Raw genomic sequence first — 12417 nt, forward strand, 5'->3', positions numbered from 1 at the left:
TGATCGAGAACGTGTTTACTCGTTTTTCTTTTGCGGTTGTCGATGGAGGATATCGTGTAACATTTTCGCCCATCAAAGCAACGGTTGCTTAGGGTCCCATTAAGGATAAAAAAAAAATGTACCGAGATCGACTGCGCAAGCACGAGGACCACACCAGAAAATCAATGGAAGTTCAAGGGGCCAAAATTTATTCTCCTGATAGTATAAAGTGCGAAGAAGACCGTATGTTATATTAAAGAAGACTGTATAAAATAATACTAAGTTCATACACATTCCTCACTGGAAGACACTAGGGAGGAAGAACAAACCCTAGTGGGCAAGCTCAGTCTCATGTCAGCCGAAGCAAAGCATGCATGCCACGCACTTGCTGACTAAAACCGTAAAGAATCTTGATGCATCCCTCTTCTCTTTCTTGGCAGATTTAAGATCTTGATTAATTAAGTAATTAATTAACCCGGCAGGCGGACGTGTTTAGTATGTGATTTTCCACTAAGCAACTTGCCAAATTTAGCAAGTGACAACATGCCCTTCTTCCCTTTCTTGAACTCTGGGGTCTATGTAGAAACCCTTTTTTTTTTCCCAAATTAACTCGCTTGTGCTCTGACTTATTTTTGGATGTATTATGTAATAACCCACCAATATTTTTTTTATAAATAATTATGGTGGGAAGACTGAAATTCTGCGAAAGCTGTGGCAAACCCTGCTTTTTCACTTCTAAAGCACGTGAACCTTTTCGCTCTCGAAGTTAGTAACTCCAGGGAAAAGAAAAAGCAGTCGCTCCTTGTGAATTTTTGAAATGAAATTTGTGCACCTACCATGCTCGAAAATGAAATGTAATTAGGGCGTCTAATTCAGTTGCAAATGACTAAAGTTAAAACTTAATCTAGCCGTTAAATCCAGTTTTTATAATAATAGATATGTTTTTGTTTTCTTTTTTTGGTTGGCGACCTCTGTGATTTTACACTTTTACAAAATCCTCGCGAAGATGCTCCAAGCTCTATATAAAATGCATACCGCGAGCAATAGAGGACCTCTCTCTGTCTCTCTCTAAAAAGCCATGGCTCACTCCTCGAAAGATGACTCCGACTACGACAGCAGCTCCGGCTCCTCCTCCCTCACCGTCCCCGGCACCGGCCGCCGCAGCTGGCTGAGCAGCGGCAACCTCAGCAGCTTCAGCAGCAGCCGCCGCACCTCCATCTCCTCCTCCTCCGCCTCCTCCGCCGCCGACTCCTCCCTCTCCTACTCCTCCTCCCACCACCTCAAGCCCCACAAGTCCAACCACGCTGCCTGGGAGGCCATGAGCCGCCTCCGGTCATCCGCCGCCGCCGGCCGCATAGGCCTCGACCACTTCCGCCTCCTCCGCCGCCTCGGCAGCGGCGACATCGGCAACGTCTACCTCTGCCAGATCCGGAACGTCGCTGCGGGGGCGCTGACCGCCCAGCACCGGAGCCAGCACCCCCGCCCGTGCTTCTACGCGATGAAGGTGGTCGACCGGGAGGCGCTCGCCGCGCGGAAGAAGCTGCAGAGGGCCGACATGGAGAAGGAGATACTGGGGATGCTGGACCACCCGTTCCTGCCGACGCTGTACGCCGAGTTCGACGCCAAGCATTACTCTTGCCTGGTCATGGAGTTCTGCCCCGGCGGCGACCTCTACGCCGCCCGCCTCCGCCAGCCCGGCAGGCGGTTCAGCCTCTCCACCGCCAAGTGAGTACATTCTACGTACCCAAAATAAAAGTTTGAAATCGATGATGAAGCTCGTTCAAACCTTGACCGGTTTAGGTCGATTTTCGAATACAAAAAAATAAAGTTTAAAGAGCTGCCTAGGCACGCCGAAGGTACTACTGCGAATTGCTACTTTTTCATGATTATGGTCATTGGGCTTTGAGATAGTACCGTGACTATAGTAAGGATATAAAAGCAAAACATCACATTTTTCTTTAGAAAAATAGATGAGATTAAAAAGGCTAATGATTTGAAAATCTGGAATTACATTATGCAGGTTCTATGCGGCCGAGATCCTGCTGGCCTTGGAGTACCTCCACATGATGGGCATCATCTACCGGGACCTCAAGCCCGAGAACGTCCTCGTCCGCGACGACGGCCACATCATGCTCTCCGACTTCGACCTCTCCCTCAAGTGCGACGTCGTCCCGAAGCTGATCAGGCACCACCGCCCCGTCACGATCACCCGGGACTTCGACGCCGACCGCGCCCCGTCCTGCACCTCCCCCATCGAGCCCGTGCTCTCGTGCCTCCTGCGCTCCTCCTCCCGGAGGAAGAGGCCCACCGTCACCACCACGATCACCCTCCGGCCCGACACCGACGGCCACCCCGACGAGGATAATTACTATTACTACGACGCGGAGCTCGTGGCGGAGCCGGTCGCGGCGCGGTCGAGGTCCTTCGTGGGGACCCACGAGTACCTCGCCCCGGAGGTAATCTCGGGGCAGGGCCACGGGTCGGCGGTCGACTGGTGGACGCTGGGGATATTCCTGTACGAGATGCTGTACGGGCGGACGCCGTTCAAGGGGGAGAACAACGAGAGGACCCTCGTCAACATCCTCAAGGCGCCGCTGACGTTCCCGCGGATCGGGGTCAGCAGCGCGAGGGAGTACGAGGAGATGGTCCGGGTGCAGGACCTGATCGCGAAGCTCCTCGCGAAGAACCCCAAGAAGAGGCTCGGCAGCGCGAGGGGGTCGGTCGAGGTCAAGCGGCACGAGTTCTTCCGGGACGTGAACTGGGCCCTGATCCGGACGGTCCGGCCGCCGGAAGTCCCCGGCGACGGCGGCGCGCTCAAGCTCGCGTGCAGGAGCACGAACTCGATGCCGAAGCTGATGAGCAAGAAGGAGAGGGAGGCGCCGTATCAGATCCCGCACCACTTCGAGTATTTTTAAGATGTACATATTCGAGTGCCGTACCGTCTTTGTTCGATTAACCTTAGGGCTGAACAGCAAAGTTTCATAGTTAATATAGCATGTATGACACTAAGAAATAGTCCCATTTTTCTTGTTTTTGAATGCTTGGGTATTTCTACTACTGGGTTTTATTTATCAAATAGGGTTTGTTTCTTCAATATACGCGTCCCTTTCCATGGCACTGTTGCATAGCAAGTATCATGAAACACAAAATTGCTATGATGTGACTAATTTTACCGGCTATATCATCATAAATCAAGCTCATACAAAATGTCAGCATCATCGCCACAAATAAATTTTAACATTTACACATTGTTATCTTTTTTATAATAATTATATTTCACTCTGTGATGATCGGATAGATAGTTGATTGAGAGATCGAGACGATTTGAGATTTAAAGTCATGTTCTTAACTAGTTGAGAGGCATATCGCGCGGATAATATAATTTATTAATCACGCCGCATACTAATCGTATAATCTATACATAAAATACTTTTTTTTCTACTTTGTAGTGTATTGGGACTTGTGTGAGCATTTTTATTTTTTATTTTTTATTTTTTACGTCGGAAAGGGAAAAGAAGCATCCATTCCAACATACAAATCTATGGCTGTAGGGTGAATGTTTCTCTTCCGCAACATCATGCATGTGCAAAAGTTGTATTAAGGTGGCAGTGAATATGAGATAATTCCATAATAATTTCATTATCATCACTTGCATATGCTTAGGGTTTAAGAATATAAATATATTCTAATCGTCCCTTCATCTGAATATTTTTAGAAAAAGCCTATTTGTACGTGTAAAAGGAGGGGGAGCCCATTATTATACCCCCGTGATGGTCATGAGAACCTTATGAAACTCTCATGTGGGTGCCATAATTACTTCTTCAAATGATGATATGAATATTGTATTATATATATACGCTAAAAAAATAATAATATTTCGATGGATGTTAACCGATGTGGACTGCTTTTTATGACAAGTCTCTTTCACCGATCAAACAATGAGGAAGAAGGCAAATTCCATGATGCTTCGTCACTGCCATTATTTACCCTTTTGAGTCTATCTATATAGCATATGGAGCGAATCCGTACGTGGTAGATCAAGCCATGTGAACCAACATGATAGTTTGATTTTGGAACGTGTATTTATGATAACGCTAATTGCGGCTTGGATGTGATTATAATCTAGAGGTGATCTGCGATCCATTAGAATAAAGAAATGTGATTAAATGTGATCATTCGCTTGAAATAATTTGATCATGAAGTGCATTTTCAATGGGATGGATGTTCTAACTTCAATGAGAATACACTTTGCCAGAGACAAAGAAAGAAAGTCAGAGTTTACTTATCTAAGATGTGCTTCTTGCTCATATTAAGAACACTATTTGGAAGCTGCTTTAGTATATAACATTTATCATAATTTCAAATTATCGTTCTTTTATTTTTTTTCGAGATCTCTTTTCTACAGCAATATAATTAAGTTCCGTCACAAGCTTTCAACTAGTTTCTATCTTAATCCGAACAAATTTGTAGAAGCTTAAGTCATGTAGAGCAAAGTCCTTAAATTGATGAAACAGGTGCAAAATCTAACTTGAAATCTTTACAAAGGAAATTCAATCCTAAATTCAAGTTATCCCTATAATATGACAAAAATGAATGTATCCAATCTGGTATTCAGTTGTAACATCTTCTTAATAAAACCCAAAAGAATATGATAATAATTTTCAAAAGTTTTTATCCTTACATGTGAAAGTCACAATCAGAGTAAAACGCCAAGAAAAAAACACAATTAAATATGACAATATATCATAATATATATATTTAAAAAAAAAAAAAAAACTCTTTTAAGCTGGAAATCATCCTATAAAATCATGGGCAAGAACTGGTGGTTGAATCAGTCAACAACTCCTGGGGACAATCCCATCGAAGTTTTGTAAAGGTCAACACAATGATATTTTTGAATGATAAATTTATTTAATTTTTTACCATCAGATTTTTTCCAATTATGACAATCGATTGAGCTTTGGACTTGGGACAGTGTGGGGTGTCAGATTGGAAGAGCACGCGAGAGTTCCCTTTTTCTCCACTTTGGAGCGAGGCTCCTTTGAAAGCGATTTGAGCTGTCCCTCTTCTTTCTCCCTTTTCTTTATTAGTAATTCCAAACATATTTTTTTGTAAAATCGATCAGGGACCAAGAATTTTTTCCAAAAGGGCAAAAGACAAGAGGAAAAGTTGGAAAATAAAAGAAGCAGCGGCAGATGAACAATCATGTCGCTCGAAACGCTTGATGGGATTGATTCTTGGATTATCTTCTCCTATGAAAGGCAATCTAATTTTTTTTTGGTCAAAAAAAGGCAATCTAATTCAATGCCATAAGTGTTGTCACACAACAAGTCCATAAGATCCAATTCAAGAGACCGTCAGTGGATGCACAGAATGCCAATGAGACTAGTGCATCTGGATCTTCGAATCATGTGGGTGGGATCCGCTAATATCAAGGGTTTAAGTGTATTGAACTGACGTGTTTTCAGATTATCTAAAAAATTTCTTGAAAAGGAAAATATGTACGCTTATCAAGAGAAAATTTTTTAATCGTATGGATGGGACCCATTAATATCAAAAGCTTAAATATCTTGATGATTGTTAAAGCATACTTCATAAAAAGAAATTTTCTTTTATAATCAATTTACTTCACCAAGAAAAGGTTAATGCATTAAGAGCTTAGACATCTCCTTATTTGATTATCATATGAATGCGCAGATATATGTTGACGAAATCAACATGTATATTTGATTCTATCACGAAGTTTCCCCAATAGATTTTTTAAGTATCTAATGGATAAGGTTCACATATTTAAGTGTACTTAACTTTCACTGTGCTTAACATATTTCTAAGGAACCATTATAAACATTATCGAATTCTATGAATCTCAATTATTTTTATTTATAAAATAATTTATGAGTGAACTTAATGATGGAAAAAAGAAATACTCAAACAAAGACAACTAATATTTGTTAGGTTCTAGTCCAGCATCTAAGGACACAGAAAAAGAAATAAAGAGGTGCTATGTACTTTTGGAAACACCAACAAGACAAACCAATTGAATATAGAGATTGACAATTTCGATAAAAAAAAAGGTAAAACATGAATTGATTAAGGGGGGTCCTCAAAAGAATGATTAAAACCGTAATCAAAGGCCTTGTTTCGAGGCTACAAAGTGTAATGATAATCACTCACTAAATCGCTTTGCTTTATCCGGTCCAACCTCTCCTTTATTTCAGCATTGAAACTTAGGTATGGACTGGACTTGTAGTTGCACCTGACAAGTTTGCAAACTGATCTTTACCGCAAGAATCTGATTTGTGTATATCAAGTTAAACATTCCCAAGATTTTCCAAATGTCATCTTACTTAATTTAACTTTTTGTCCATTCTTTTTTACACCGGAAAAAGCGACTTGGATTCAGAATGCTGAGACCGTCATTCACGAGCAATCTATAAAGTGAGGCGATAAACTTTTGAATCGGCATATAAGTAAATTGATGGTAAGATCTGATAAGACCTTAATATGTCGCCATGTCAATGAATCTAATGTATGTATTGGTCATGGAATCCCATCATTGTTCAGCATGCATGGAAAAGCAAGATGGGAATACGGGCCTCCCGAAAAAATGAACATTTGAAAGTGACCAATATGGACTTCGATGTACGAGTGACTAGTCAAACCCACGCCTCAGCACCTGCTTTGCGCACTTTGAGAGACTCAGAGAGAGAGAGAGAGAGAGAGAGAGAGATTCCAATGACCTATCGCCTGATCTGAAGTATATTTATGAAATATGTTGAAACTTTAAGAAGGGCCGACGAAGCACTCATTCCGGAGATTCTCTTATTGAAGATCATGTTGAACATGATATGTAATGAAAGAGATATCAATCCTAAATTTACTATACAATAAATGTCACTTTCTAATTTTTTTGAATTGATTGTCGATCTTTACGTAAAATTTTAATATAATCATTTTAGTCAATTTTTACCTAAAATCACTAATGTGATGGCGTGTCACGTAAAACGGCAATCAATAAATAGACCACCACATAAGAGGTTTTTCAACGAATATTAATTGGAACGATGATATTGGAATTTTACACAACGATTTATGACTCAATTGGCAAAATTGAAAAGTTTATGATTGAATTAATATAATTAATATATATATATATGTATATATAATAGGTTTAGAAAAGATTGAATAATTTTTCCTAATTAAGGATGTCCTATCATTCAATATATTTTTAGGTTGTTGAAATTCCATATAAAAATATCGGAGGATATAAACATTTTACATGACCTTCGTGTGCAAAACAATTGTATCATATGATAGATTTTGAGCAGGGAATGCAATTCAGCATGCTATATCATTTAAAAACAGTCATACCTCTTTAAGTAGATGCAATCCCATAAAAAGGTTATAAATGGCATAACCACTTCCAAATAAAGAACTGTATGTTCAACTTGGCTTGTGTTAGGTACTGTCATTAACTTGCCTCATACCTTGAAGTTGACTTAGCGCTTTAGAAGTGGCAAATGTGTCCGCAGGGATTAAAGCGGACCATTCGGATTCAATGTTATTTATCTTACCGATCACCACCTGTGCGGACCATCGGTGCATGCCACTTCTTTAGCACAATCACTATAGGCTAATCGATACTAAGTATTATGTCATTTGTTCCCCTGCATAAGGATGATTACGAGATGAAATATATATGATCTCGGGATGTAATACAAGAGAGAAATGCACAAGTGCGATGCTTGATGAGCAACGGAAACGAGTGTACATACTCATTTAATAACTCCGGCCTTGATTAACTAAAAAGATCGATGCATAATTTCATCGCGTCTGAGATCTCCTGTATCATATTCTATAATATGATACATGAATTTGTAAGTCAATCTTGGTACGCTAAGCAATATTCTTGATTTTTGTCGAGATTCGCTATAGACTTCATGGCCAGTTTGCCCAACAAGGTCATGGGCCATGAGTGAGGAGATGGTGAAAGGCCCAAGGTCCCCATCACCGGAAGCCCATCTCATACCAGTATGCCCACAAAATATATATTTGGTCTTTCGATAAAAAAAAATATATAAAAAATCTCGAATAAATATTATAGAGCTTATACTGTAATTCCAGGTATGTTGTTTTTGTGTGACACAAAACTATAATAGGCGCACGATCTTTCTAATTCTCAAAGGTTACATTCAAAGAAAGCTTACGGTTTGAGTTAAAAGCGACCATAAAATAAAAGAAGACATGGGGTCGCTAAAGTTGACAACATTTTTAAGAGTTTTAAGCAAGTTCAAATCGTCAATCCGGGCCAAGTCAAATTGAGATTACAGTGTAACTATTATAGAATAGCATTAATTTTGGAAATTAGACTAAGTAGAGTGTCAATATCTCAGTCAAGATTATTAGAGCTCGTGAATTAGGACACGAAGTAATCTTCTTCCAAGATTTCAATGAGGATTTCAACAATTTGGTAGAATGTTAAAGTCAAAATCTGGTTGAAAGTAACTATAAACTGCTCCCTCAAATGGGGCCTCAAATCTACCGGCGATTGCCCGCCCACCTACTCCAAATTCCGTGGGAGTAAAGAAAAAGGAATCCCGAGTAAGTTTTATCTAAGACTTGTTTTATCATATCAGAGCAATTATACATGAAGAATTTGCGACGCTCATGTATTTGGGACAGAATGATACCATAAAGTTCTATATGATATTAGAATAGGAGTACGAATGAGTCTATAATGAGTTTACAGATTTAGACTAGTTGGGTAGAATCTCACCTAAAGATTTTGAATAGTAAATGCCTCACAAAAACTTCCGTTACTTGCATCAAATCCAATAAAAAAATTACAAATCTCTATATAGTTAGGGTCACGTTTTTTTCCCTCTTCATTTGGCTCAAACATTCTCTTTTACAAACCCATTCCACGGTAGATGAGATGGTTTGCGCTTCACCTCTCAACCGGTAGGGAAGGAGTTTGAAACTTCTCGCCCCCATTACGCAATTCACCTGCGGCCCATGGGAGGTGGGTCTCTGTGGGTCGCCCCGGGTTTATGCCATCGGCTTCCGGCTGTATGGCGGTTCCCGGATCACCAAAAAAAAAAAAAACATTATCTTTCGCATTGTGTTGACCATTTTGCATCACGATTTTTCCTCCTTTAAATGTTATACTCCACATAGTCAAATGTGGGCCCATGTGAGATCCTTCTTTGATATGTTTATTTCTTTTTCATCCACTTTCCTTCTTCTTGTCGTCGCTTGTGTTGAAGCATATTGTCGGTGCTTCTTAATCTTTCTTCTTTGACACCCTTGTGCACACCAACACCTGGGCAATCTCACAGGGCCTCACAAATTGCCTCTTTACCTAACTGTTGCCCCTCACAAACTCTTGGCATTTTATGATAGAATCACCCCGTGCTAACACGATATTTTTCGAGATGTAATTCTCTACAGCAATCATTTGATTTTTACTATGATTTCTAAGAATCAAAACATAATTATTAATTTGCTCAAGCCCACAAACAACATAAGCACAGACCTAAACATGAAGAGGATAACTCTAATGCATTTACAACTGCCCACAACTGCCCATCTAGGAAAGTAAAGAGCTTGACACTCTCATCAAGAAATCATTACACGAGACAATAACATCATCAGATCCAAGAGTACATAATCAACAAAATCACCAAGATGAAAAAGGAAAGTGAAAGAAAAAGAATAAATAAATAGGAAAATTCTAAATAGGCCTCACTTTTGACTCTTTGCAAGTACTATTTCAAAAAAACGAGAGGTAATATAGTCAGTATTTTAAAAAATTGAGTGTCAAAGCCAAACGAAAAGAAGAAAAAGCGCGACCCTTTATTTATTATTATAAGTTCTGGTCATCACGTCGTTTTATGGAACGATCTTATGAAGTAGCTTCCGACGAGGATCGTAAGAATCCGAAGACACCGACCATTTCTTGGACACTGAAAATTTTTATCTTTATGCATATTGCATGTTGATCTTATCCATCACATCAATGAACATTTCACTTTTTTTTTTTGTATGGGTTTTTATTTCTTTCTATCCCGGGCTGTCCATCTTAAAATGGAAGCCTCATAATTGAAATTCGTCACTTTGTCTCGTAACCAATGTTATACCGTTCACGTTCCGTTCAACTTTTGTTGAACAAACGGAACCTTTATTTGTTGAACACATGGATTCTTTGTCTATTTCATTATTTATTTGTCAAACTTCACACGTCATTGTATGTGTAAGAGGGTATCTTTTCAAAAGTGATAAACTTGTTAGGTGGACCTAATGTTGGATAAGAGGGTGCATCCAAATAAGGCAAAGGAGAGAGGCCCCGTACACTTTAGCCCATGGTTTGATATGGCGTCGACCAAATTGAAATGCTACAAATGTGGAGAAACTTGCGTATTTTAGGAACTCATAAGCCGCAGCTTCACCTATGAGAATGAGTATTGGAATTTTATATGGCGTTTGATAAGCACTTAATAATGATGAATGAGGGTAATTGATTCTAAGATGGATCAATTCCTAGCCTATAATTAGGAACCAACCTTAACTGATCGGATCGGTTTCAGATTTGATCCAATAAACGGACATTAAAGCAAAAACTCAAAAGGTTACCATAGAATATTAAAACCGTATATTTTGAATAAGAAAACTCGTCTTGATAAGTGATTATTGGAGTATTTCATCATAGCATGGACATGCTCCGAATCTTGATAAATGCAAGGTTGTATTTCCTAGTGAAATGGTCAAATCAATTCAGTCCAAGAAACGGCCTAGTTGGACTAGTTCCCAAGTAAAATCAATAGTTCCAGCCTTGGAACTGAGAAAATGATCTCAGTCTTGGCTTTTAGAACTGCACAACAAATAGATTTTCTCCTGAGTTGGATTTGAGTTGAACCGATTAAGTCGATTCTAGCCATTGTTAAACTAAATCCAATGCTCACATCTAACTATACACAATCAATTCAATTCCAAGTCCGTGTTGAATCATTTTGATGCACAATCATCAAATATACATTACCATATATTCGAATGAAAAATATTTCATATCACAGTCATATCTTCCACATTAATATATAGCTTATTCTAAACTATGCACAAATGGCTTTCATTACGAAATTGGCTTTCTTGTGATATGTGATTAGAGCAATTCGAACCAAACTATAAAGTCCATTCAATAATAACTTCTTGGATTGAAAACCTTATCAAAAGTGTCAACATCTTCCTGCCCTTTTCTTCATAAGGAGTTTCCCGTAACGGCGGATCGACCATCGCACAGGAAATTCATAAAGAAATGAAAGAACCTAGTGGTCCCCCTCGATTTAGGACACGTGTGTTGCAGGTGGATGAAACCCGAGGCAGATGACTGAGAAGCCACCCGTGGTTTTCATAGGAACCGGTTGGCTTTTCTGCACAGAGGCTGTAGCCCTCTCCCTCTCTCCCCTCTCTTCCTGAAGGGCCACAAAGGTGGTAAAGTCACTTTCGGGAACAGTACAGAATATAATAAACAACCCCAGTTTTTATGGATCACTGTGTCATGGGATGAACTTCTTTTGTGGATAAGGGGAGCCGATCTCGATGCCCATGGTTTTTCTTTCCTCTTTTACTGTTTTTTATGTGGTGCGCGTTTATTTTTTCAGACCTGATCTGTGATCAGTCAGGGCCTGGGATTCTTTTTCCCTTCAAGGACCTGTTGATTATGACTAAATCCATCAACCTATATCAGCAAATGATACGTTTTTATTTTCATTTTGCTCTCCGTGTCTTGTGAAAGATTAGTTAATGAACACTTTAATGCTTTTGTGACGGTAGGGTGGATTCTCAGATTCTCAAATGACCTGATGGATGATACAGCTTTGACTGAGCATTATCGTGGGTGGGTGAAACAACATAGACATGATGCTGGCAGCAGATGGGTTTGTGCATGACTCCGGTTTGGTTCGGGGGGGAAGAATTTCTCTCTGGGGATGCACGATAGCTTGTACTTCTGCCAAACTTTATAATCACAAATAAGAAAAGAAATTAATGAGTGGGTACAGTGGTTTAAAGCCTTGAACTAAGCAAAACGCAAGAGGCAATCTGTGTGCCATTAAGGGTGGATTTTCCTTCCTCTACTCTTTTCTATGTACTTGTTCATCTAAATTAACATAAAAAGAAAGGCACAAAAGGCACCATCTGATGAGACTGTCGATCCATTCCACGTTGCCGGTTTAGCTTTAGACAATGTGGTCTTGGGCACTGTTAGATCTGAAAACATTTGCGCCAAAACCGAGGACCCCAGTGAAAAACAAGTGACTGCGGTTGTGTGGAAGTAACTGTCAAAGTGCAATACCATCAAACTCTCCACCCCAACACCTGGGGCTATCTCTCCTGCTCCTTTGAAGCCTCATTTTTCCCCTATAAATAGCACCACCCATCATC

The 12417-nt window shown here is 39.9% G+C and overlaps 1 protein-coding gene across 1 annotated transcript; it reads left to right on the top strand.

The window, feature by feature from the left end:
• The first annotated feature begins 1014 nt into the window (after window positions 1-1014).
• On the top strand, window positions 1015-3073 carry LOC104438507 (protein kinase PINOID 2). Its single transcript, XM_010051669.3, has 2 exons — window positions 1015-1704; window positions 2000-3073. Exons 1-2 carry the CDS (start codon window positions 1058-1060, stop codon window positions 2892-2894), a joined length of 1542 nt encoding a protein of 513 aa, XP_010049971.2. The 5' UTR covers window positions 1015-1057; the 3' UTR covers window positions 2895-3073.
• The last annotated feature ends 9344 nt before the right edge of the window (window positions 3074-12417 follow it).

The sequence above is a fragment of the Eucalyptus grandis genome, chromosome 3 (genome assembly GCF_016545825.1).
Source record: "Eucalyptus grandis isolate ANBG69807.140 chromosome 3, ASM1654582v1, whole genome shotgun sequence".
Classification (NCBI taxonomy): domain Eukaryota; kingdom Viridiplantae; phylum Streptophyta; class Magnoliopsida; order Myrtales; family Myrtaceae; genus Eucalyptus; species Eucalyptus grandis.

Excerpts from the sequence above, each read along its gene's own strand:
- LOC104438507 (XM_010051669.3), top strand. The coding sequence starts at position 1,058 with ATGGCTCACTCCTCGAAAGATGACTCCGACTACGACAGCAGCTCCGGC. Across the intron at positions 1,705-1,999 it reads TTCAGCCTCTCCACCGCCAA|GTTCTATGCGGCCGAGATCC; the intron begins GTGAGTACATTC and ends TACATTATGCAG.